Genomic DNA, 26,081 nt, shown 5'->3' with positions numbered 1-26,081 from the left:
AAGTTATAACTGTGATAGCCTGACGTATATACTTTTAAAAAAAACTTTTGACAGATTTTTGATTGATGGACTAGAATTGATAGGCTATAGACTTTACCAGGGAGAAGTTTATACTTTCCACTTGCTGATAGATTTTAATTTTAAAAGCCAAATTACAATCTTTTATTCTTTTCAGGTTGTTTCAACCAGTTCAATATGGTCAGAAACCTGAGGGCAGGACAGTAGTTTTTCCAAGCACGCAAGTACAACGCACAGTGACTACAGCAACAGTAACTCAGCAGGGACAAGTACGAGGAAGATCACCCATAGCTACAGTTTCTTCAAATCAGGGTAAGAGAGTTAGTGCTATACTGATTACATAAACCTCTAAATACACTGATACAAGTTAGTCTGTTAATAGAACTCTTTTTTTTTTCCCCTCTACCTTAATGATGTAGAATACTAATGGCTTTTAAATACCAACAAACTAATTGCTGGTACGTTTCTCCACTAGTTTGTACGGTTTAATCTGCCATTACAATGGAAGACTAAGCTTTGTGTAACTTAACTGATAATGTAGGGAATAAATATAGGACAGTTGGTATTTAAACACAGATCGTGTGTAATGTTYTATCAAACATGGGAATTTACAGTGCTTTTGTGTCTTTATTTAGCCTTTAGACAATGCTTACCAAATGTATAATGTTGTAGAAATAGGATGGAGTAGTAGGTATGGATAAAAATCCCAGTCTGTACAGAAAAACCATTCCTATAGCAATTTTAATATCCTCTTGGAAGGTTTCTCTTTAATGCAGGTTGTTTAAAGCAGTGGAGTTAAAACCTCTAACAGCTTGCACAAACAAACCTTATTGATTGCAGCTGCAGCAGCACAGTTTCAGACAACTCAGGCTTCCACCAGTGCTCCAAGACACACGCCAGCAGCGACCTTCACCACAGCAACTAGCACTGCCAATCCTGCGAAACAGCGGGGTCAGACCACTGCACAGGCCTCCCAGCTGGGCCAGCCCCAGCCCCAGCCCCCCTCGCACACCATCCAACAGAGTGTGCTGCCTCAGAGGCTGGTACTCACCTCTCAGGCCCAGGCACGGTTGCCTAGTAAGTGGCCTCCCCTTTCAAGGTTTCTCCCACCTTTTTACTACAATGAGGTTAAGTTACTAGGCACCCTAAAATGTGTACAGAATCGTTGTTTTTTTTTCACTCTTCTGATTAGCCTTGTTCACTATGTTGCTATGACCAAGGAAAATCGAAAATTGGATAAGAAACAATAGAATTGCTGTGGACATACATTAGTGGTGTCAACTTAATCTCCTATTTCTGCATGTTTCTTCTGCTGGCAAGACTTCCTTCCGACCAAATGTTTTAGCTCTATCCTAATTATTCCTTTCATATTAAACACTAATCCATCTGCTAAAGGCCTCTCTCGCAGAGAGGAAAGTTGCTACTGTTAGGCAGAGAAAAGCAATCAGGCTTTGCTTTAAGGTTGTATGTGCACTGCCTATTAGCATGTATATAGAATACTGAGCACTGATGTATTAATTTTATCTCTGGGGGTAATGCACTGCCTTTACAAAAGCTAAATTTTCATGCCATTGTTTTCTCAATATCGTAATAGTTAATATTAAATGCCTCTAACCTTTCTGCATTTAAATCAGAAAAAGCTTGGTCCTTTTCACTTTAAAGCTTTTTGGTTTGTCTAAGTGCAGATTGCTTAATATAAATCATGCTTCATCAGCAAATTTTAATCTTCAGACTATTTAAATTGTGTATTTATATTGCTGTATATGTGAGTATTTTTGTCTCTTCCTTACACCTTCCTTGATGCTCTTGAAAAGGCAGTGGAAATCACTTTACTGTCTATACTTGTTCGGTTACAAAGTGTCACATGAGTTTTCAGGTAGCTCTTAACCTTTTCTTGCTAATGAAAGTGAAGTTATAACTTCTAAAATGTTGATGTTCTTAGCTTTTAAACAATCAGCTTTTTTCCAGTTTGTCCAACAAATACAGAAAACAATACCTGCTTAACTTTTATATGACACTTTTGATGCACTAAGTGTAATTATGCATGGAAGGCGCTTCCGCACCAGTTTACTAACCAAAACTTAGAATTGTGAGTACTGAACAACACCCCCTTCTTTGTGTTTTTAATGCTTGTTTCCCTCCTTAACAGGTGGTGAGGTAGTAAAAATAGCCCAGCTGGCTTCTATAGCAGGAGCGCAAGGCAGAATCGCTCAGCCAGAGACCCCTGTAACACTGCAGTTTCAAGGCAACAAGTTTACCTTGTCACAYAGCCAACTTCGCCAGCTCACTGCAGGGCAGCCCCTGCAGTTACAAGGTACTTAATTCAAAACAGGGAGATTTCCAGTGCTTAGAATGCTCAGGTTTTGGTACTGTTGAGGCAACTTTTTTTTTCCTCTCTGCTTGTAATGTTCTGCTTTGTTTTCTGTGTGAGACAGCTATAAGGAGGCAGCTCTCACTTGAAAAATAAATGCATGTCAAGTGCATGAAAGATACAGTTACTTTATTTTTGTATATTGTATTTCAGTATTTTATTATTGAATATGCACCCACATGTATGCCATACAGTTAAAATAAACTGAGGCATTATTTTAGATAAACTACTTTATGAGCAGAAATAGACAAAACTGAGGACATTCTTAAGTTGTTCTGAAGTGTTGAAAATAGTGCTGTTAGATCAGTGTACCTCTGTATTTTGATCCAACTCTTACCTGTTGGTCACCTGGATGCTCCACCTACAGTATTTTTTGCTCTCAAATTACCCCTTGGTGTTACGTGTGTTGCCAAGTTCAAAAGAACTTGGAAAAACTTGACTTTCTGTGGAAGGAGCAGCTTCAGTTTTGGCCAACAAAGTAAACAGACAGAACATTAAGTGAGGATTTTTGTGTTGATTCGATTTTGTTCAAATTCCTTTTAAAATATCTAGAATTAGAATGATATCCAATGAGGTGAAACTCCTCTGAACTATGAAGACTTTAACATTTTCCTCCTGTCAGAGATTATGAAACTTTAAGTCAGATTGGTATAATGAACTCATCTAAGAAAATTTAAYGTAGTTTGGAGAAGTAATGATCTATTGGTAGAACAGCTACCTAGGTTCCTTGTTGTCTTTTGCGTTGTGTGAGTGGTAATCTGTGTTCGGTTACTTTGGATCAGGTTCCAGTAGTATCTTTTGCTGGGGAACACTGTTGATTCTTTTCTGCTCTACCTAGTCTAATTTTGTTGTTTTTTAACTCCTCCATTGCAGGAAGTGTTCTTCAAATTGTTTCAGCACCAGGTCAGCAGTACTTGAGACCTCAGGGTCCAGTTGTCATGCAGACAGTCTCCCAAGCTGGAACTGTTCAGAATGCTCTGAATGCTTTAGGAAACCAGCATCAAGGAGGGGTGACAACTTCCACRACAGTGACACAGCAAGGTAGGTTTCTAGCCTGAATAAATGTCTCTGTTTACATGTTTAACTACTACACACATTGATGTATATTCCGAATTGTTACAGATAGCAATTCTGAAAGTTGGGTTCAGAAGCAGGTATACTGTGAGAGAAATCTCATTCCTTCTGACTAGTGATTTGTGAGTAGTCGGTATTGGAGTTCTGGATAAATTTTTAGTCCAAACCTGAGAACTTGAAGCCTTATTAATTATTCAAAATTTCTCTTTACTAGTTCTGTCTTAGGTCAGATGTTTATGGGAAGAAGTAAATTTGAAATATTTTGTTAGTTCTTTCAAAGAAAGATCAAGGTGTTTATTTTTTTATACTGATGAGGAATGTCCAAGAATTTTCCCTGTTTTTCTGCATTGATTTTGCGATTATCTAATTTTCTTTGCTTCTCTGTCTAGTCAAGCTGCTGTTTTCCCTTTCCCTCTATAAATACTACTTGAGCTGGTTGGTCCCTTACTGCAAATGTGTGCAGTTCCTTGCTTGAAAAACACAACCAAGTTGTTGATCAAAAACAGTAGAGATATTGCTATCTAGGATGCGTTTATAGCAGAACAGCAGATTGCTAAATGATAACAAATGCAATGCCAGGATTTTGTTCACTGGAAACGGCCATCTGCTGCAATTGTTTCTGGATACAAACCAGTCCCTCAAAACATCCTGTTACTGCTCCTTTTGATGTATTAACGTGCCCTTGAAGTTCATATTTGACTTTCTGAAGAGTAAACATCACATCATAAAAAGGGAGAGGAAACTTCAACAGCCTCACAGTTGCGGGATGGTAAATAATTTCTGTAATAGTTTGGAAGATCCATGGCTTAATGTTTTGTCCCCCAGCTCCAGTAGCATTACAGGTACTTGTAATATGGCTACAGTTTACCACAAGAATTGATAACTCAGAATGTAAGACTTCTACAAAAACAAACCCATGCATCTTATTACTTCAACAGTGGTAAAAAGAGTGCTTCATTAAAAAGCAAGAGTAGCAAAAATGCTGTTTTCAAGAGAGAAATGAAAAAAAAATTGCCATTCACCTTAAAGGAAGATATAAAGCTTATTGAAAATATTTACTGAATTTTAGTTAAAATGCCAAATATGCTATGGGTGATTGGAAATAATAATTGCTGAACTCACATGTAGCTTGTTTGTAATAAAAATTTGGAAAGGCAAAGCTCTTTCCTTGCTCCTCAAAGTCTGTTATTGTTAATGTAAGGTTTAGTGTCTGCCAGTTAACTTGAATGCAATTCTTTGTCATAATATTGATTCACTACTAAGTACAGTTTCAAACTGAGTAGTAGAAGGTTGTGCTGCTTTTCTATAACAAATAACCAGTACTGACGAGCAGTGTGTTCTGGCTGAGATAGAAACCTATATATTTCATCAGGAAAGTAACTGCTACACAGTGTCTRTTGTCAGCCTCTGCGTGAAGGGTGTTACTGTAGTTTAGAACAGTTTACTTGTGYGAAATGTTCTCATGATATTCATATTCTGTTAGCTGTCTGGCTAACTAGCTAAGYACAAATTTGCAATACCTAAAGGCCATTTAGACTGAATGTTTGTCTGCACTGATAACTTAGTGTAGCTGTGAAATGGCTACTTATTAAAAACAATAAATGAAAACAATCTTCAAAAATATATAAATACTAGGTTTATTCTCAGTTTGTATTCCAGGTAGAACTGCAGTTACTAATTTGTCAACTGGTGACATGGGAGCAGCGTTAAAACCAGTCCCGACACATGGTCAATCACAGGTACTTCACTTCRTTTTTCTGTGTAAACACAGCTTTTCAGGACTGATAAGTCCATGTGATAGCTGGAAGCTATAACTCACAAAGTTGGAATTAATTAGTAGCTTTAATGATTATAGGATAAGTAAAACTAAATTTTGTCAAGTGTTGCAGATTGACGTTTGATACATTTTCATTTATAATCCATACTTAAATTAAATTTTGGTATGTAAACTCCAAAGCAGCCAACAGAGTGCTTGTGTTGTGATGACAGATAGGATTTTATAACTAGGCTATATCATAATTATGTAGTAATGCATGAATAAGGGAATCATCAGATTTTCTTTGTTTCTAACACAGAGGCAATTGGGGAAAATTTTATGTATTTCTAATCTTAATGACTTTTTTTAAAAAAGTTACTTGATAAACCCATAAAACATTGGGAAAATGTATATATCAAATATATATTAAATTGCATTGTACCTTATCAATACTATTGTATTATTCAAAATGCCCCAAATATAAATGATGAATTTTCTTTTTGCAAAACGATGAAAATATACATTARTAAAACTGATACGATGATAAAATAGAATTGATCTTTTAATATACATTGGACTTAAATGTGATCTTAAAATTTTATACAAAATGTATCTTGTGTTGGGATCCAAATAGTTGTTAYGATCTAGCATGGATGGTGGTGATATAAAACACACATTACTCTCACCCCAGCTTCATTCTGAAGAAATTCAAGCTCCTAAGTGATCGTTTTAAGCAGCAAATATATTTTTTTAAACTTTTTTGGCAAAGGAAACATATGAAGAAAAGAACCGGCTTCTGAAGGAACGTCTGGACAGAATATTCTCTGGCAATGAACGCCGTTGTTCGAAAGCACCAGTGTATGGCAGAGACTTGTTGAGTATTTGTTCTTTGACTGGTGAAAGAAAGCTGCCTCAGCTGTGTTCCTGTGAAGATAACAGCTGGAGGTGGGCTGGCTTTGTGAACTGTTGCCTTTCTTCAAGTGCCTCCAGAGGTCCAGGTGATCCATTGCAAGAGCTGATCCTGACTTCGGTTCAGCAACAAGAATCTTTAAAGGATGTTGTTAACAGGTAATGTGGGACTGCCTCATAGTCCTTTACRACATTTAGTTACTTCCTAAATAACTCTTCTAAACAGCCCAAAAGCCTTATTCCTGTTCATTAGCTTTTTTGTTTTAGATTGATTTATTTAACAATAAATGATATGCAATATGAACATTAAAATAACAATTCTTTTTTAATTTTAGGATCTTTATAATAGCAATGCTCAGTGCCTCATTTCTAAATTCAAGTCCAAATTCAGCTGATCGTACTTCAGCTTATATCTTCAGGCTTTGAATTTACTTTTGATTAGATACCTGTGAAGGCTTGGATCCAACCAACAAGACTTAASGCACAGAGATTTAGGCAGCAGTTAGTTCAGCTAAAGCTGACATGTAATAGGYTATAGGTTGTGTGTAGAGCAAAGCRCTGCAGTGCCTTGGGAGTATACAGTGCAAGTAGAAGAACTTTCTTTGAATTGTTTTTAGTAAGTCTAGTATGATGGTTGTTTTTGTGTTTGTGATCTAGTCACTGAATACAGTGATCACAATGCAAACGGTTTAACAGAAACTGTCATYGAAGCTGATAGAAAACAAAGAGAGAAAAAATACCAAGACTTTGAAGAAACATAGCAGCTTACTTATGACATTAACAAAGACTATCTAGGGTGTTTAGACAGGACAGTGAAGCTACCACGTTAATGTGCTGAAGATTATTGCCAGACATGATCATTTTGTATGTTGTTTCTTAACCTGATGTTTACTTTATGCTTTTCACAGGGCTCTCTTTGTATTGCCAGCTGCAGTTGCTGCTCCCCCATGTTTGTAYGTAGCAAATCCTCCCCCTTCATACAGTCACAGGTTGAAAATCCTTAAGCACAACCTTAAGCAGAAGGCAGCTCCACACTTGCACCAGCTGCAACAAATTACAACTCCACACTTGCTACAGTTCCCTGACCTCCGGCTGGTGCAGTATGACTCAGGTAAAGCAGGACTTTTGGTGGTAATATTTTGATCATTTGCTGTCTTGTAGTGGGTAACCTTTATTATTTTTCTTTTTTAAAATGCAGGAAAATTAGAAGCTCTTGCTATCTTGCTTCAAAAGTTGAAATCTGAAGGGCGCCGTGTGCTGATTTTGTCACAGATGATTTTGATGTTGGACATACTGGAATTATTCCTAAATTTCCATTTCCTCACGTTTGTGAGGATTGATGAATATGCTAACCATGAACAACGGCAGGTAAGTTTGCACTAACAGTTGTCCACAAACAGCATTAAGTCCTCTCTAGGCTTTTATATACTACATGCCTTCTTTCTTACCCATTTTGAAATACTCTTTCTTTTTTCTTCTTTTTATTAGGCTATGATGAATTTATTTTGATGTATGGTTTTATTTACTGCCTGCTTTTATTGTCTTTATATAGGAGCTGATGAAAAGTTTCAACAGAGACAAGCGCATTTTCTGTGCCATCCTTTCCTCTCACAGTCGTTCTACTGGAGTCAACCTTGTTGAGGCAGACACTGTTGTGTTCTATGACAATGATCTAAACCCAGTGATGGATGCAAAGGCTCAGGAGTGGTGTGACAGAATTGGGAGATGTAAAGACATCCATATATACAGGTGATGCTTACAGATCAATGAATTTTCCTTAATATACTTTAATATAAGGTTAGTTCTTTAAAGTGGAGCTGGTAGTATGTGGAGGATTTTTTTCTACCTATACCAGAAGTTAAAAAAAAAAAAAAAAAAAAAAAAAAAAAAAAAAAGAAAAAAAAAGAAAAAAAAAAAAAAAAAAAAAAAAAAAAAAATAAAAAAAAAAAAAAAAAAAACCCTAACAAATCCCCCAGCCCCCACACCACCCATTTTAAAAATTCAATGTTATTCTCTGAGGGCAATTTTTCTTTCGATTTCTGAAGGTCATTTTCAAAATAGCTTATCAAGTTTTCTGTTTTTTTTTAGGCTTGTCAGTGGTAATTCTGTAGAAGAGAAGCTTTTGAAAAATGGCACAAAGGATTTGATCAGAGAAGTAGCTGCTCAGGGAAATGACTATTCAATGGCCTTTTTAACACAGGTAAGTTAGTACTCAAAACATGCTCAAGCATCTGTGTAAGAGTGTTTAATAAACATTTACTAGAAATGCATTTGGACTAGAATTTGATAGGTAAGCATATTAGATTTCATGATTGCTTTAGGTTTTAGATAGTATTTGAGAGAATATGGCACTATCTGCTGATAGTCACTGTTATCACTGTTATTTGCACAGTGATGTACAGGCATCGTCCTTGTGACTTAATGTATTCTGACTTCTGTCTGACCACAAAATTCTGCAGAGCTTGCAAGGATAAAAGTTTTAACAACTTCAAAAGTGTGAAATACAAAGTTTAGTGAGCTAGGCTCCACGTTGCTGGTGTAATGGTGCAGATGATCGTGACTGCACTGATAAAGTTAGACCATCCTCATCTGCCATTGCCGATATGGCAGTGCCAGAGGGTAAAGCATCTGTTAACACTTTATTCTATATTCTATTCCGTGTATTCCTACAAGAGAAGATTACAGAACAGACAGTGGACAATTTTCCAGATATAATTATTTTTTCTTTAGTCATTTTACAGTTTATAAGTTCCTTTGAACCTAAATTTATTTAGGTAAAATAAAAACAAAAACAGGGTAGTCCTGAAAACTGAACATAATTCTCTTTTCTTGTTCTCATTACCTAGCAAACAATTCAGGAGTTGTTTGAGGTTCATTCTCCTATGGAGGATTCTGGATTTAGAGTGAAAGCAGAAGAATTTGTAGTACTTTCTCAAGAGCCATCTCCAGCAGAAAACATTTCCCCTAAAGTTGCAAGACCATTCATAGAGGTAATTAATCAACACATACATTAGTGAGGAAGGGAGAAGATACAGCAGTGTGAAATTTTCATTAAACAGCTGCCTTATTTTTTACTTGGGTAAATTTTATCAATGTTTTCTGTCAGTTTGATTTTTTAAAAAAATTTTTCTTGTAAAAAATTACAAAAGCATATTGTTGAATAGTATACTTTCTTGGGGACTGTTTGTCACTAAGTATACTTTCCTGGGGACTGCCTCAGCAGAGATTTATTGCAGACATTTATGTTGGAGTTYAGTGAGCTTCTTATGGGATTTATTTCCACATTTTTTGGAGTTTTCATTATTTTTAAAATACGTGTTTTTGAAAGGCCCTCAACAGTATTGAACAAGAGGATGAAGAGTCAAACGATCAGGTACAAGAAATAGGACCTGAGTCAAGCATTGAACCTTTAATCTCAGAGCTCTGCGAGACAAAATACAATGAAGAGTCCTCACAGTTGCAGGAATTAGTTGCTGTTGTGGATCAGGTACCATGCCTTTCCATGAATACTTGGCTAAAAAGTAATGTTTAGTTCAAATATCTCAATTTCTTTGCAGTCTTGCCTTAAAGAAGCTTCATTTTCTATGGATTTGATACTCTGAATAAAATGATGAGAAATCTCCTATTGACTTAAGTTGTTAAGCCATTAGAAAGGCAGAGATTAGTTTCAAGGAGAGTTTTAAAGCACTCTCTGTCAGTTATTCTTTTTCTTTTTATCTGCAATACTAACTTGTTTTTCTTTAATGTGTTCTCTCAGCTTACTCCAATTGAGAAGTATGCTTTGAATTATTTAGAACTCTTCCATGTTTCTGTTGATGAGAATGGGCCAAGGTTGAATGAGGTAAAATAACAAACCTCTCTGTTCTGTGTTTTTCTATCACAGTACGCACTAGCAGAGTTATATTTTGAGTGTGAAGTAGAAGTTTCTCTAACGACATTGGGTATATTGTAGGCACTTCCGAGTGTACTTAACTCACTCAGTATACTTACTTAGTGCCAGAATACCTTACAGGGAACTTATCTGCTTATGATTCACATGTTTTAAGGAGATACGTGTTCTTAATTCTTATTTATAAAATAGAAATAACATTATTCAGCATAACTCAACAAATATTTGTTGTACTTAATTGACAGCAGGGAGAAAATTCGTTAATTTCAGTGAGGCTGCTCATTTGAATAAAGTTAAGCACAGGTATCCATTTGTGTGRTTATGTTGAGGTTGCCTGTTGTTTAACTCAAATTCTGAGTTTATATTATTTTGAAGGTTTAAAGAACCCCACAGAGATGAAAAAAATCTATTATTAAATGATGAGGAAAGGCATCTGTTAAGAAGTTACTTTAAGTTTTCTGTGCTTGAAAATGTCAAAGTTTAAGGAATTTATCCATAAAAATACAAATCGACAGCTTTTAATCCAATGGCTATTACTGCATAAAGTTGATAACGACCTTGGCTTTTCACCTAGGTGGAATTGAAAGCTGCAAAGAAAGCATGGGAAGTTCAGCATATGAAAGTGTTAAAGGAAAAGGAGCAAAAAATGCTTTGGGAGGATGATGAGGAACTCCTCACCTACACTCGGGAGGATGCATACAACAAAGTAACTCCTGATCATTTTTGTATTTCTTCTTGGTTAATCAGAATACCTTTTCCTTCAGGGTTCAGTTGGTTCATTCGAATTGTATTCTATTTTTGTTTTGTAGGAATATGTCTATGAAGGTCCAGATGGACAAACCGAAATAATGCCAGTACGTAAAAGTAACATTGGGCAGTCAAAATAGGCTTTTTATTTTTTGAGAAATAAAGATYGATGTTTTGGGGGCAGGTTTAGCTCAGTTGGTTAGAGCGTGGTGCTGCTAATGCCAAGGTCATGGGTTCAGTCCCCGTATGGGCTATGCTGAGGGTTGGACTAGGTGACCTCCAGAGGTCCCTTCTAACCTTACCGTTCTTTGATTCTATGATTAGCTAATACGTTGCACTAACTACAAATTACTTTCTGTGTAGCTTTGGACTCCCCCCACTCCACCTCAAGATGACAATGATATCTATATTGATTCTGTTATGTGCCTGATGTATGATACCACCCCAATTCCAGAATCAAAGTTGCCACCAGTGTATGTCAGGAAGGAACGTAAACGACACAAAACAGATCCATCTGGTAAATATTTTTTTCAAAACTGTTATGAGGTCTATTGGTAAAAGTCAAGAAATCATGGTTTTTTGCTTGCGACTATACGTAGCCTTGAAAAAAGATAAATGGGCAGATTTGAAGAGAGAAAAATTCCTGTCTCATGGTGGTCTTAAATCAATTTAATCACAGGAAACCCCAGTTCTTATAGTGTGTCTTGCTATTTTGACATGTGGATATTTTTACTTCAGAAAGGACAATTTTAAAGAACAGACACTCTGCTGTGTGAATTAGGACAAATTTGGTATTGGTTTAGAAAGGCTCTGGCCGTGTTATGTTTTGTTACAGACAGTGTGCTTTTAAGAGGCAGTGCAAGATATTCTATACACTTTTAGATAGTTTAAGGAGAAGCAGTTTGTTGTTATAAGTAGCAGAAAAATCAAAGAAAGGTAGTAACCATTTACTAAAAATGTCTTTTTTTTGTTGTAGCTGCAGGTAGGAAGAAGAAGCAACGTCATGGAGAGACAGTTATTCCTCCTCGTTCACTTTTTGACCGAGCAACTCCAGGAATGTTGAAAATGCGACGAGAGGGCAAAGAGCAGAAGAAAAACATCTTGTTGAAACAACAGACACAGTTTGCAAAGCCTTTGCCGACTCTTGTCAAACCAGCTGCTGAGGCTGGACAGGATAATCCTGAGTGGTTGATCAGTGAAGACTGGGCACTTCTGCAGGTTAGACGATACCTGCAATTTCTTGCTGTTATTACATATCATATTTTAGTTTCTAATTTCAGAAATGGCTCTTTCTGTACATCACCTGTTGAAGGTCATTTCTAATTCGTGATGGTTAGTTTGGCATTTTGCTATCAGAATTTGAAGCGAATTGTGTATCACTTGTGTTCCTTTAAGGATAAATTAAACATTCAACTACATAGTGCATGCCCTGCTTTTGTTCTAGGGGCTGTTTCCTGTAATGCCTCAGATCAGTTGTGGTGGTTGGACATTGAATAATGCAGCTAAAGTTCTGCCCACATTTGAGCAACACCGAACGGCAGTATGCCCCTCTTATACCAATCTCCAAGGGTTTTGTTGCGCATTAGTCTGCATAACTGCTTGCTTATTCTCTGTGAACATAGATGAACCCACAACCTGAGGGGCAAGCTGTCTGTATCATTCTAGTAATGTATGGATGCATGCAGATAGGGATAGGTTTGGAAGGTTGGAATGATTTGTCATCTGCAGTTTTTATGCCTTTATCTCTTCTAGGCAGTGAAGCAGCTACTGGAGCTTCCTTTAAATCTTGCCGTTGTATCACCAGCACACACTCCCAATTGGGACCTTGTTAGTGATGTTGTTAACTCATGCAGCAGAGTCTATCGCTCACCAAAACAATGCCGAAACAGATACGAAAATGTCATTATTCCAAGGGAAGAAGGAAAGGTGAGTTTACGTAGAAATGATGCGTCTTTTTTACCTAAGTTTGTAGAGCTTTTTCCTTATCTCTGTAAACTTTTGTTTTTGTTAAATGTTTCAACAGTGTAAATAAATAACTTTTAAAAGTTTTATAAAATTATCCTCATCAGGATTTCCACTTATTTTATGTGATTTCTTTGAAAAGAAAAAGCACCTGAACAAAATCTTCCACAAAAGATCATCTAACTTTCCTTCTTATTTTACAGCTAATGTACGAAGCTAATCCTAAAAAGAAGACAAAAAGTATTTATAAGGTGTGCATTGGTATTCTTTCAAAATCAAATCTAGACACTGTGGTATTTAGCAACAATGGAGGTGGGCAGATAATTCATATGAGATCCGTGTTGAGTGTTACTTGAGTTCTGAAACATCAATTAAAATTCCAAATTTATTTTTCCTTTTTTTTTGTGGATACAGTGGATTGACACCAGACTTCAGCTTTTGGATTTGATAGCTAAATTTTAAGTCATGCAAGAAGTTTGTGATTTCACTTAAACTGTAGTGGGTATTTTTCCACCTAACAAGCACCATGTAACTTATTCTGATTATGATGATACTTAAGATCTGTAAGAAGGTACTTCATACTAGGATCTAAGTGGATTACATAGTACATAGTGAATTTAATGCTTGAAGCACCTCTTTGTAAATGGGGATGATAATATGCTACAGAAGCAAAAATAAATTCTCGATTATATGCAACTTCTTCCAAACTATACAGCAATTTAATGACAGAACTGGGTGTAGAGTCTAGAACTTCTGACCGTAGTCCCATTCTCAGACTAATAAGCAGGTTTGTCCTTGACTGGCAGTTGCTGCTTAGGAGAAGCCAAATACTAGAATGGCATGGTGTGCTGGATGTTAACATAGCTTTGTTAGGAGAGCAGTGCAGTGATGGTTTTATTACACTATGTGTGCGCTATGCATAACTATAAACTAATGGGCTCTTGGTTTGGGTACTGAATTAAATTTGCAAAATCTAAACTAAAGCAAAGATTCTTTTTCAAATTAGAGTTTGCCATTTTGTATGTCCCCAAGTGCTGATGCCAGTGTGACCGTGAGAACTGCTCCTTATTTTGCTTTTTCTTTATATATTTCCCATAGAGTTTTGTGTAACAGTAAGTTATCAGTGACACGAGGCAGAAACCAGTCTGTGATAGATATGTTGGAGTACCTTTTTAAATAATCTACAAGCGCACCATGTGTTTATACATAGACAAAATGCAGTGTGGGTGTGTTCACAATTAAAAGTTGGTTTGTTTTCGTTTTTAGACTAAAAACAGTCGCCCCCTTCGCACCAATCAGATATATGCTCAAGATGAGGGTGCCACCCACACGCAACTTTATACTAATCATTTTGAGATGATGAAAATGATTGCAGGAAAAAGAAGTCCACCTATCAAACCTCTGTAAGTTTAACTGGGATCATCCAAACTCTGTCTCCACAGATCTGCAAGATACTGTGGTTTGAATTGCTCCTGCAACCAGCAGTTATTTCACATTATGTTTCAAACTACTATTTTTTTCTCTACTCTTGGAGCTCTTCCTTTGCATCCTGACCTTGTGTCATTGAAACACCATTGTATTTTGTGGGTCTGCGTTAACTTTTACTCATGACATTATTTCTTTTATGCAATTAAGAGCAAAAAGGCACACGCTTGTGATCTTTTTTAAATCCACTTTATAAGCTATAAAACCATAGTTTTATAGCTTATGTAAAATATATAAACTATTTCAATTTACCTGAATTGCAAACATTCTGATGTTGGTGTTGTTTAGTAGCACATTGTGTTCTGTGTATATTTCTACAGTAACTTTTACTATATTCACTTAATACTTACTGTAAGTCTTCCTTAAAATGTTTATCTGTATGCAGGCTCCAGTACTGATGGGAATGCCATCATTAGTGGTAAAACTTCACCAAACTGCAGCGTAATCTACTAAAACATATGAAATTAAATGTTGTTTTTAAGGTTTTTCTGTCTCCAGTAATACAGTTTTGCTCAATTTCAGACTTGGCATGAATCCTTTCCAGAAGAATCCAAAGCATGCATCTGTGCTTGCAGAAAGGTATGCACTCTGTCTTAAAGGAGTTACAAATTGAGTAAAAATGGGATTTTTTAACTTTGAGTTTTTATTTCTAAAATATTGCATGATTTGTTTTATCATCATTGTTTATAGTGGAATCAACTATGATAAACCACTTCCTCCAATTCAAGTTGCATCCCTCCGAGCAGAACGTATTGCAAAAGAGAAAAAGGTACAGTCAGCTGTATGTATGAGTGCAGTGATTAAACAACTAGACAAGAGGTAGAGGAAGCATGAGAAAACTTACGTCTGGGAGAAGTTTGCTGGTACAGTAGGTGTCATGGGCAGCTGCAAGTTGTATGCATAGTGGGGTCTGAATATCTAGTCTTAAGGCAGGACCTTTCCCTGGGCCTGTATGTCAGGTTCATATTTTTTATTTACAAGCACCTTTTTGAAAAATACATTAAAAAACCTCAAACCCTTCCATCTCTGTTTTATTCTTKCCTGTTTTGTATTCCCCCCAACCTTTTTTTTACTATTCAGAAGGAGATACATTTCCTTGCTTGTTGATGGTAAATTCACTTGCTTTTGTGTTATGTTCTAAGCCATATGACCATGAATGTGCAGCTTGTAGTTTGAAATTAATTAGACCATGTAACTTGGAGTTAGAAAGTTACAGTGCAGTCAGATTTGAGTCTGCGTGCACATGTATAATACATGCTTAGAATGAAAGGAGTGAAAACTTTTTTTTTTAATATATCCTAATTGTTTCATGCACTGTTTTGAAGACTGTGAAGCTCACACTTTGATTTCCTAGGCTTTGGCTGAGCAGCAGAGGGCACAGCAACAGACAGGCCCACAACCTCAGCAGCAACAAGCTGGACAGCAGCAAGCTCAGCAGCCAGCTGTACAGCAAGCACAAGCTCAGCCTCAGCCGCAGGCTCAGGCACAGGTAGTTCCGCAGCAGCAAGCTGTGGTACAGACTGCAGTAACTACTGTGGCCAACACGGCAGTACTGGTAAGGAATACTGTTGGGTATGGTTTTAGTGGCTAACAGCATAAAATAATTCTGCTAAGAGATTTTGCTAATGTAGCTAAAAACAAAGGTTGAGTGAATTAAACTTTGCTGGGGAAGTGGAGTGTTACAACCATTGTGGATCCTAATGCAATCACAATAGGATGCGTTAGTACAGATATGCAAAATTCTCATGGCTTCTTTCGGTCTAGAGTCTGTTTTAATGGATTTGATGACAGATCTGAGGCTTGTGTTTTTAAAGCCTACCCTGTTTGCATGCTAATGTGTGCAGGAAGTGGTGATCTTAGTTTGCTTGTTAAAGGTCTAGAGTACAGCATCTATTAAAGTGAGGGAGAAAGGGCTGTGACCTACAGGTATCACTGTGTATCAACTGCTTGGTGATGTTTGTGTGTGAGCTGTTACCTGCAGTGTCCCAGAGTAATATATTACTCCCTTATCAAGGATGTCAAATGGTATTAAATTTACCAAACATTCAGCTGCTCTCCAATTGCTTGCTTGTGTGGCAGAACCCTAAAGTATACATAAATTTTATTAAGTAAAATGATCAAGCAATAGTAGAAGTATCTGTGCATTTTATTGTATTTTTTTTAAATTCTCACTTCTCTCTTAGAGCATTGTGTTAAACAGCCCAAAAGTATAAGAGTAATGTAGGGGGGTTTTTTATTTTTGYTTCTGTTTTTACTCATTTTTCTGAATGGTTACCTCAATTGTCTTCTAAATAGGCAGGCACAATCAAAACAGCAGTTACTGGGACAAGTATACAGACTGGTAAGAAGACTTTATAATTGGGCATTGGAGATGAGAGGACATTCAGATTTTTATTTTTTAAAATCTCGTGTTTAATCTTGGGTTGTTTTCAGCTACAGTGAGTGGAAATGTCATTGTGAATACAGTTGCTGGAGTCCCTGCTGCTACCTTTCAGCCCATCAATAAACGTCTGGCTTCACCTGTTATACCTGGAACACTGACTGTGAGTAGACTGCAATACTAGTTGTGTGCCTGGTCTGATTTCGGTTGCAAGTTTTATCAGCATATCTGTTTTCTGCATTAGCCTTCCGTATTGTCAGAAACTCTTACCAACTTCACATGTTTTAAGTGATTCTGTTTGTAACCCCTCTTCCCTGCCAAAAACATCAGAACACTCTGTGACATCTTATCAGAACATAGTACCTAACTGATAGTACTGTTATAAAAGGCTCACAAATGAGTGCTGTCATAGAAAGTGATTCATGTCATTGTCATTTCCAGTCTATAATTGTTCTGTGCTTTGTTAATTTTGAGCTTTATTGTTATTTTAAGTGTATAAGACTATAGAAGATAACAAAAGTATGAAAGGTAGGAAAATCAAATTTCTRTAATGTGGTTAAGGTCTTGGTGATCAGCCTGTTTTAAAAAGATTTAATGAGAAGCTGATTATGAGACGTATCTGACCTGATAGGTATGTTAGAAAGATTTGGGCCTACTTTGCTTTATTTTTGATATTTGTTTCTAAAACTGTATAGTCTGCTTCCACAAAGTTCCATAGTTTTATGCAAGGTTTGAAAACTTTGAGCAATAATGACTTTGCTCTTCTTCAGACTTCCGGAGGCACTGCAACTGCACAAGTGGTACATACCCAGCAGCGAACTGCAGCAGCACCTGCTGCTTCGACAGAGCTGGTGACGATAGCATCTACCCAGGGGGTTCGTGCAGTGACATCAGTGACAGCATCTGCAGTTGTAACTACAAACTTAACACCAGTGCAGACTCAGCCAAGATCTTTGGTGACTCAGGTTACACCAGGTAATAATCATGCATTTATTTATTTATTCATTTATTTTTTTTCCCCCAAGGGTAATGTAAAGAGCCTCAGACTTCTTACAGTTTACTTGACCACCACTTGACTAGCCGCAATATTGAARGTCTGTATTTGTTGGCAACACTATTAAACAATGCTGCAATTTTTAACTTGCTTATTGTTGCTGCTCAGATTACATTTTTCTCCAGTGAGTATTTCTGGATAAAGTGTTGCAGGAGAGAATTACTTGGTCTCCTAGCATTACAATTCAAAAATGATTATTAATAAACTAGCAGTACAGTGTTGGAATTGATTGCCTCAATTAGAAACCATTATGAAGAAAGGCATATATAATGTATTATTTGCTCTACTTTTTCATCATGTTTATGCTAATGTGCTCTTATTTGTTGCTAGAACACAAACTGTACTGGAGCAGAAAATGGTGCATTTAGCAACTTTTCAGTTGAAATCAGTGCATTAAATAGAATGTTGAAAATCTTCCTTCAGAACCCTTTATTTTTTCTCCTTATTTACAGCCACGCCGACAGTCCAGCTCTCCGGCAAAACAATCACCCCTGCGCACTTCCAGCTTCTCAGGCAACAGCAGCAGCARGCTGCTCAGGTGCAGGTGCCACAGATTCAGGCTCAGGCACAAGCCCAGTCTCCAGCTCAAATAAAAACTGTAGGGAAGTTGTCACAGGTGAGGAAACTTTCCTGAAATAATATGGTATGTTACTGTCACTGTTACTGCAAGCATCATTAACGATGTTTATTGTAACCTGTTTTTTTGGACAAGAATGAAATGCAGTTCTTCTTTAAATTTGGTCCTTCTAAAATTTCATGAAGTCAGGAAGCCCSATAGCCATTTCAAGTAGTCCCACTTTTGCAGTAAGTCAGGATATAAAGCACGGCAATCTACAGTATAAAGGAGGTGCATTCTTAGCTCTTTGCTCCTAATTAAAGTTCACCCTCGTTCCTGTTCTGGTAGTTGTATAAAAAATTGGAAATTATGGAAGCATTTTATTTTTGCAGGAGCAGCTAATCAAGTTGCAGAAGCAGAAACTGCAGCTTCCTCAGCAGCAGGCAGCACAGCAGACACAGCAAGGGGCCCAGCAGCAAACAGCACAAGTACAAGTGCAACAGCAACAGCAAACTCAACAACTCACTGCTGTCACAGCACCTCGGCCTGGTGCAGTTCTCACAGGCACTGCTGTGACAAACCTGCAAGTTGCTCGTCTCGTAAGTTGTCTTTGACTTTGCGAAACAGTGTTAAACACCTATTTCTCTTTGCTGATGTAAATGAACTAGATGCTAGTCATTTGTGTAAATAAATGCTTATGCAGTAGAAAAGATACAACTAACACAAATAGCTTTAAACTGCACTTACACTTCAGACACAGTGTCAGCTAGTCTTAATGTAAAGGAGAAATTATATTCAGAAATGTTTACAGCTCTCATTTTACAGYGACCTATTAGATGCAGCAAACATTATTTTGCCAGTACAATAATCTTCATTCCTTACTGCTTAGACTCGTGTTCCTGCTTCCCAGCTTCAAGCGCAAGGACAGATCCAGGCCCAAACTCCACAAGCAGCACAGGTTGCTTTGGCAAAGCCTCCAGTGGTGTCTGTTCCAGCTGCTGTTGTGTCATCTGCGGGAGTCACGACACTCCCTGTTACTGTYGCAGGCATAAGTGTTGCTATTGGGCAGCCACAGAAAGCAGCAGGTAGGTAAAGAGACTTGCTAAAATTTAGTATAATTTAAAATCCCATTTCTTTAAAGCTAGGGTGTTTGTAGGAGCTTGAACTCCAATTTGTTTCAAAAACATGTTGAGAGAATTGCACTTATACCACTTAATCTGGAGGTTAGTATGATTCCATAGCCAGATAGTTATTTTAAATTTAAATCTGTGCATAAGAGTAGGTGAGCAGATAGAGTTTTTCATCACTTCTTTTAAATTTAAAATGGAGATGTGAAAACTTTTATTTATTTCAGAACTATCTGTTCTGAATTGTAGTATGAATGAAATTTTTCCTGTGGGTTTTACTGTTAGAACACAAACTTAGCTTACTTGTGCCCGTAGATGAAAAATGTTTCTACTCCGCTCTCAAAATCATCTATCTTATTTCTGTTTAAAATCAGTGGGTTATCGGGTATTAAGAGCTATGCAAATGTGCAGGTCTATAAAAACCACAATCTGTGCTTGCAAGCTGTGGTTTTGGGGATGGAGCAGTTAAATGAAGACTCTTTACATTTCTAATTATTTTTGTAATTTTCAGGAGGCCAGACAGTAGTTGCACAGCCACTGCATGTCCAGCAGCTTCTAAAACTTAAGCATCATCAAGCAGCACAGCAACAGAAAGCTATCCAGCCTCAGGTTGCACAGGGTCAAGCTGCTGTGCAGCAAAAGGTATTTGTTGTCTGCTCTTTCTTTGAGCTCTGTAAGTTAACTGTTAAGCTTCAGTTCTGAATTATGATGCTCCTAGACAGTCAGTTAACATTTCTGTGGGTGGATCTTAAGTGTATTTGAAGAGATTGGTTTTTGGTAGAGAGAACGGTTTCTCAGGTGCTTAAAATTTTTTTCATTAAGACTATTGTTTGGTTTGATTTTTCTTTTTTTTTGTGCCGCAAGCTGTTCTGTTTGTTTTCTGGTTTAAGTAGCAAAGATTAGGATTCTCTTTATTCTCTTCTAATATAGCCAAATATGGAAAATTCCTAAAGATGTTCACTTTTTATGATATATACCATGCATACTTTCTCCTGAAATGTCATCATCTCATGGACTTTGCTATTGATCAGCCATTGATGTGGTTTTGTTGCAGTTTATAAGTTTCTCAGAGGTGTATTCCTGCATGAAGTGTGTGTGTATATGTGTGAGAACCTTTACAGTAAATGCTTTAAATGATTYAGAATGCTTTTATAAATGCTTGAAAGCTTTCTCCGTACTCAYTTTACTACTGTTAAGCTTGAGAGGGTTTGTTTCTGTAACTAAATGTAATGAATTTAATCAGTTACATACCTGTTCTTTAAAAATATATATAAATGTTGTGGACACTAATGTCTAATGCTTCTTTTCCTCTTCTGCAGATAAATGCTCAACAAGTCACAGTCCAGGCCCAACAGCAGACATCACAGCAACAGAAAGTAACTTATACTACACARCCTGCCATTAAAACACAGTTCTTGACAACTCCAATTTCCCAAACCCAGAAACCGGGTGGAACCCAACAAGTGCAGGCCCAGATTCAGGTACAGGTAACACAGGTTTACACATTTAACCTCTGCTATGATTGGAGAMTGGTGAAGATGACAGGTGACTTAGCATTTTAGATCCTGCTGTTACTAATTCCAGTTTTGTTTGTATAAATTGACTTTGTAATAAAATTCATTGATGCTGAATTTGCAGCGGCTTGTTAGCAAAATTTATTGATGCTGAATTTGCTGCAGCTTGTTAGCAGGTCAGAGGAATCATCTGAGCTATAAGTTCTCCTTTCCTCTTTGAAAGAAGTAAATTGTGTCACTCTTTTTTATTAAGTAGTGGATTCCAACTGTGTTTACTAGGGAACATTCAACCAGAGTTCTTCCCAATATCTGCTGCTGCATCCTGGCCCAAGCTCTGGCAACCAAGAGTAGCTGATAGCTGTCTTCTTTTCTGCACAACTAGATCAGTCTAACCAAGTGACAAGTAAGGGAATTAGGAATTGGAAACCTTAGTATTTCAGAAGTATTTCTAAGACAATGTAGGCCATTAGAATTTCTGTGCTTCCCTTAATTTTGTATAGCTAATGGAGGAAATGAAAGTATGTTGCAAAATTAAGACTGCAGTTCAGTTAAGACTGAAAATTTGACTCTTTCTTCCCATCCTACGTAAAGTCTTCAGTACACTGATCTAAAAGTTTGTTTGTTTGTTTTTACAAAAGTACAGTATTACTGAAAATGACAACCTGCAGCTTATCATGAACTGCGTTTTGGAAACTTAGTAACAATTTTGATGGTATAGTGTGTTTGTTGCTATAAACCACTTTTCATTTTGACTACGTCTTTCTTTATTTCATGTCCCTAAAGGTTGCAAAACTTCCACAAGTGGTCCAGCAACAGGCTACTGTTGCCAATATTCAACAAATGGTTTCAGTTTCCCAACAGGTAGGTCTTGTTCATGACAAATATGGCACTAGAAACATGATCCTTATTGGAAGCTCATTTATTTGGGAATATATATATATATATATATATATGTATACACACACATATATGTATATATTTCTTCTTAGGTGTACCATATGCAGTAATTTTGAAGAATGTAGCAAGTATCTTTCCCTTGTGTAAAAATGAATCACGATTACTGAGTCAACTGCTGCATATCCTCTAGTCTGTAAAATTTTGCTAGATAGAGCAATATTTGTTTGTCATTCTAGATAAGTTGAAAAAAAAACTTTTTAAATATATTTTTTGGAGTTGAAATTTTTAAAAAGTGGTTTCTTGTGATGTATTGCCATGTAGCAAAGAATTGAACTAATGAACATGTGTGTTCTTTCACAAAAATTGGGACAAACAGAGAGTTACAAATTGTTTCGTTCCAGTGCCCAAAGCTGTTCCAAGTCAGCCGTTCACAAAAGTCAGAATGGTAGAGTATCTGCTCTAAATGTGATGTGTGACTAGGTGAGGCTAGGGCAGGAGAAGGACGAGACAGTTTGGTCTCCCTTCACCTAACTACCCAGAAGTTCATTTAACAATTCAAAACAGTGTCTTTCAGACTTTAGCAATAGGCTTAAGTTTTGTTATGTTATTGATTAGCAGGAATGATTTAGCTTTGGATGATTCATGGAGCTATTGCCCTCAGTGCACAGAAATCTGAGCCAATCAGCTCTTAATCTGTCACAGTTTATGGTGCAGTTTTTTAAGGCAGAGCAAAATCTGTGGCTACTTATTTTATAATGATGATAAAGTGCTGTAAACTGATTGATAACCACCTCAGATGTGAATGCTGCAAGGGCGAGGTATACAGCGGGGAACAGAAACTTTGTCATTCATCCCAAGTTGAGTTATCCTCTCTAGTCAATAAAAACCTTAGATTATTTTTCAACAGACATTAAAGGTTAGATTTTCTAAACTCTGGGACCACTGAACTCTATGAATAAAAGAAAAAAGAAAACAAACAGCAACCCCCTACACTCTCCAGTGACATCAGTGGCAGTAGGATTAGGCCATATTAAGTATTTTTAAAGCTGCAGGCTTGATGTGTACATCATTTTCTTTTTACCTGCATTGTTAGTATAGTGCTTCCCAAAGGATTCTTCTTGGATTGGTGCAGAGGTAGCTTTCCCCGGGAGAAGCCTTTGCAGCTTCATTTGGCTTCTGCTCTGAAGCTGCTCAGTTTTCATTACGTTCTCCTCCACACAAGSAGAGATTGAATTTTTCTCTCTCATTCTGGATAGAGTTCTGAAAACTAGATTYCTGGACCAGATCCAAACTACCCCACCCCAAAGCAGTGATAGAGGCTGGCAGCTAATCTGAAAAGGTCATGTCAGAGACCGTCAGGGAGCCTCAGTGGCCGTATTTGTTGTCACAGTGTGGTGCAGAGTGGGCTTTTACTTCTCTTTGATCTGTTCTTTTCCATGTTCCTTCACTCGTGCTTCTGTAGTACTGGAGTTTTCCTGTCTAACCAGTGGGTTTTTTTACCTTTCATATATCTTCTGTAAACGAGCTGGGAGAAGTTTCTTTTGATTTGCAATGTAGATATCTAAGCTATGAGTGTCTTGGCTCCTAGCTTTTATTTATAAGGCTGTACTCTAGAAAACGTGGCTGAAAGGTGTTTCTCATTCAAACTGTGCATCCTACATTCTCAGCATCCCTTGTATTCTTTCTACTTTGTCTGGGGTGGTTGTCAGTCAAGAGAACAAACACGCATAGAAATAAGGTGCTCTTCTGTAGTGCAGAAATTTTATGAATACTCTGCTTAATGCCAAGCTATCCTTTCGTAATTGCCTTGTCATCCTAATGTCTAGGTTCAAGCCCAACCCCAAACTGTGACACTCTCTCAGACAACAGCAGGTCAGCAGCAGGTTCAAGTGATTCCTGCAACAACTGCCACTGCTCAAGTTGTCCAGCAGAAACTGATTCAACAGCAAGTTGTGACAACAGCATCTCCCCAGATTCAGGCTCCAGGTGTACAGAATCCTGCACAGACACCAGCAACGTCTGAAGCCCCAAATCAGCAAGCAAAAGTACAGATGAGGACACCTACTGTCAGGTTAAAGGCACCTACTAAACCAAGTTGAACTAATAATTAAAATGCAATAAGCAGGGAAATACAGCATTTCGTGTTTGCTAAGCCATGGCAAAGTGAGAAGCTTCTCCAAACATCCAAATGAAGACAAATCACCTTTATTTTTTGTAAAGGAAGGATTTTGCTGTTGAACATTTAAACATGGAAACTCTCACAAAACTTCAGTATGTTAGAAACTGTTTAACACTCAAAATCTGTACAAGATACATTCTGCCAGTGTTCTCCGTGCTCATTCAAGTCAGATAAAGCAAACATTACTTACGTTTAAATTCTGCCCAGCTACACAGGAGTAAAATGGTGACATGCCATAAATGTCAGTACAATTCATCTAGGTTAGCATACCATAAACTGCCTGTGGGAATACGCAGTTCTTTGCTATAATTTGGAAGAGTGTTCAATATCCATAGTGAAGCCATTCAAAGAATCAAGTGTGGCTAATATAGCAAAGTATTTTCCATCTATAAAAGCTGCATGTTGTTCTCGCTTGAGGTAAATACCTCCAGAGGAACTAATTTATATTTGAAGTATTCCCTGAAAAGCTTAGCCAGTAAATGTGAAAACCTGTAAGTATATGTAATTAAAAGGAAAAAAAAATGTTTCATTCTCCGTTTTTGTAAGTCTTTTAAAATGTTTGTTAGTAGTTCTGTGTACAGTTTACTGAAGCACCCAACCTGTGCACTCATTCTCATATTTCACTTTAAGATAATGGGTATTTTAGGCATGAGCTGAGTAAATACTGTGTTGATAGTAGATGTGTATTAAAGTGTAGCCCATTTTTTGTAAAAGATTTGTTCAGTAGATACAGCTAAACAAATGGTCCATAGCTGTTTCCCATGGGACTTCCGTAAAGGAAAATCTCAAACAGATGAAGTTTAATCTCTCAGTTTCATTCTGCTCTTGCAACATGTTTAAATGTTCAGTACTTTCTACTCTGCTTTCAGCTTGGCGGGTGGGGGGCTGAGGGGAGGGGAGAATAGTGAAATTTAAGACTAATTCTTCAATTGTGTAAAGAATAAGATCTAACTTTTGTACTATTCTTTTACTAAAGCTAATGATGAATGTATCTTCAGGTGGGTATTTTGGATGTGAATAGAGCGTGGCCTCTTCCTCCAAATCAGTTTGCCTTATTGTTATGGGGAAAAAAAAGCAAAAAGCTGCATAGAACTGTGGGGATTTTCTTTACTTTTTCTTGCATAAAATTGCCGAAAAGCGAGCTCTGTTTGCAAACAGCAGAGTAATCAAAAAGCTTTTGGTGGCTTGAATAGATTTGTTTTACTTTGGCCATAAAACTGCGTGACATGTAAAATTCAGACAAGTTTATAACATTCCTTTTCTGAAATGGTTTTAAAATTATTTTTTCATTCTGTGGTCTTTTTACTATTTTAGGAGGGGAGCCTATTTACAGGCCAGRAAAGCATATCTTTTGTTCTTACTGCTATATGTACACACCTATAGGTATCCAGCAATCCAGATGGCTTAAACAAGAAAGAATACTCGGTCAACTCCTCTGTTTTAAGTAGGATAGACGTTCTGTTAAGATCACGAATGTAACACTGGGTCAGGCAGAGTTCCTGATTTTTTTTTTCTTTTAAATTTTATACCTCTTTTCTCCTGCATCGTATTTTTCTTGGACCCTCAGGTCTGCAAATATGGGGGGCATTGTTGGTTTTTTTAACTTTGTGCRTGAACAAATATTCTCCTGACCCTGCTGAACCACTGTCTTGTGCCATTACCTAAAGTTCATTACTAGCAGAAAAGCTAATAATGTTGGCAATGGAAAGAGTTGAAAATGCAAAGTAAATGCAGCGGTAACAGATAACTGACACTGTGCGCAGTATGTYGTTGCTCATCCAAAAATATTGCTTAGTTAGCCCCAGTTTTACTTTTAGATGTTTAGCTCTTACTATGTGCATGGGAGTCGGGGGGGACACACACTTGCAGCAGCGGGAGAGCTGTTGCCTGCATCATTGTGCTGGTCTGATTTGGTGTCTAAAGAGGCAATTGTTTCTTGTTTAGGTCAGTTAAAGAAGATAAAAATCGTTTTTTTTTTTCCCTCTCCTTTCAATGTGTCTCTCTCCCCGAAGTGTGTTAGGAAGTCTACCTGTAAATAACGTATGTTCATAAGCGTTTGTACTTGATCCAGTAGGATTGTAGGGACTAGTGATGTATCCTACCTGAAGGTGTAATAAAGTGTACATTTTTATAACACCTCCGKCTCAGCCCGTCTGTACCGCG

At 37.2% G+C, this 26,081-nt stretch overlaps 2 protein-coding genes across 12 annotated transcripts in view; both read left to right on the top strand.

Moving 5' to 3' along the window:
* EP400 (E1A binding protein p400) overlaps positions 1 to 26,054 on the top strand; it is a 48,602-nt gene extending 22,548 nt beyond the window's left edge. For 3 of the 11 annotated variants that reach the window (XM_085321101.1, XM_085321100.1, XM_085321094.1), the window contains 33 exons: positions 176 to 330; positions 859 to 1,095; positions 2,168 to 2,332; positions 3,263 to 3,430; positions 5,111 to 5,202; positions 5,989 to 6,287; positions 7,037 to 7,239; positions 7,327 to 7,496; positions 7,681 to 7,877; positions 8,217 to 8,328; positions 8,975 to 9,118; positions 9,457 to 9,615; positions 9,886 to 9,969; positions 10,592 to 10,723; positions 10,827 to 10,871; positions 11,128 to 11,281; positions 11,741 to 11,982; positions 12,517 to 12,690; positions 12,930 to 12,977; positions 13,993 to 14,129; positions 14,734 to 14,790; positions 14,902 to 14,980; positions 15,566 to 15,766; positions 16,507 to 16,552; positions 16,645 to 16,754; positions 17,362 to 17,566; positions 18,098 to 18,261; positions 18,594 to 18,800; positions 19,091 to 19,286; positions 19,840 to 19,970; positions 20,648 to 20,815; positions 21,626 to 21,703; positions 23,566 to 26,054. In XM_085321101.1, coding sequence (XP_085177227.1) covers positions 176 to 330; positions 859 to 1,095; positions 2,168 to 2,332; positions 3,263 to 3,430; positions 5,111 to 5,202; positions 5,989 to 6,287; positions 7,037 to 7,239; positions 7,327 to 7,496; positions 7,681 to 7,877; positions 8,217 to 8,328; positions 8,975 to 9,118; positions 9,457 to 9,615; positions 9,886 to 9,969; positions 10,592 to 10,723; positions 10,827 to 10,871; positions 11,128 to 11,281; positions 11,741 to 11,982; positions 12,517 to 12,690; positions 12,930 to 12,977; positions 13,993 to 14,129; positions 14,734 to 14,790; positions 14,902 to 14,980; positions 15,566 to 15,766; positions 16,507 to 16,552; positions 16,645 to 16,754; positions 17,362 to 17,566; positions 18,098 to 18,261; positions 18,594 to 18,800; positions 19,091 to 19,286; positions 19,840 to 19,970; positions 20,648 to 20,815; positions 21,626 to 21,703; positions 23,566 to 23,838 — 5,032 coding nt within the window. In that variant the 3' untranslated portion in view covers positions 23,839 to 26,054. Of the gene's footprint in view, positions 1 to 175; positions 331 to 858; positions 1,096 to 2,167; positions 2,333 to 3,262; positions 3,435 to 5,110; positions 5,203 to 5,988; positions 6,288 to 7,036; positions 7,240 to 7,326; positions 7,497 to 7,680; positions 7,878 to 8,216; positions 8,329 to 8,974; positions 9,119 to 9,456; positions 9,616 to 9,885; positions 9,970 to 10,591; positions 10,724 to 10,826; positions 10,872 to 11,127; positions 11,282 to 11,740; positions 11,983 to 12,516; positions 12,691 to 12,929; positions 12,978 to 13,992; positions 14,130 to 14,733; positions 14,791 to 14,901; positions 14,981 to 15,565; positions 15,767 to 16,506; positions 16,553 to 16,644; positions 16,755 to 17,361; positions 17,567 to 18,097; positions 18,262 to 18,593; positions 18,801 to 19,090; positions 19,287 to 19,839; positions 19,971 to 20,647; positions 20,816 to 21,625; positions 21,704 to 23,565 lie in introns of all 11 variants that reach the window. The other 8 variants (XM_085321098.1, XM_085321095.1, XM_085321096.1 and 5 more) reach the window with 8 other exon arrangements.
* Positions 24,318 to 26,081, top strand: part of NOC4L (nucleolar complex associated 4 homolog) — a 12,316-nt gene continuing 10,552 nt past the window's right edge. The window contains exon 1 of the mRNA XM_085321059.1: positions 24,318 to 24,335. Within this exon, the coding sequence (XP_085177185.1) occupies positions 24,318 to 24,335 (18 nt within the window). The remainder of the gene's footprint in view (positions 24,336 to 26,081) is intronic.

This window comes from Rhea americana, unplaced genomic scaffold (assembly GCF_003343005.1).
Source record: "Rhea americana isolate MKP2758 unplaced genomic scaffold, rheAme1 scaffold_68, whole genome shotgun sequence".
NCBI classification, from domain to species: Eukaryota; Metazoa; Chordata; class Aves; order Rheiformes; family Rheidae; genus Rhea; species Rhea americana.
This window is presented reverse-complemented; position numbering and strand designations above follow the sequence as displayed.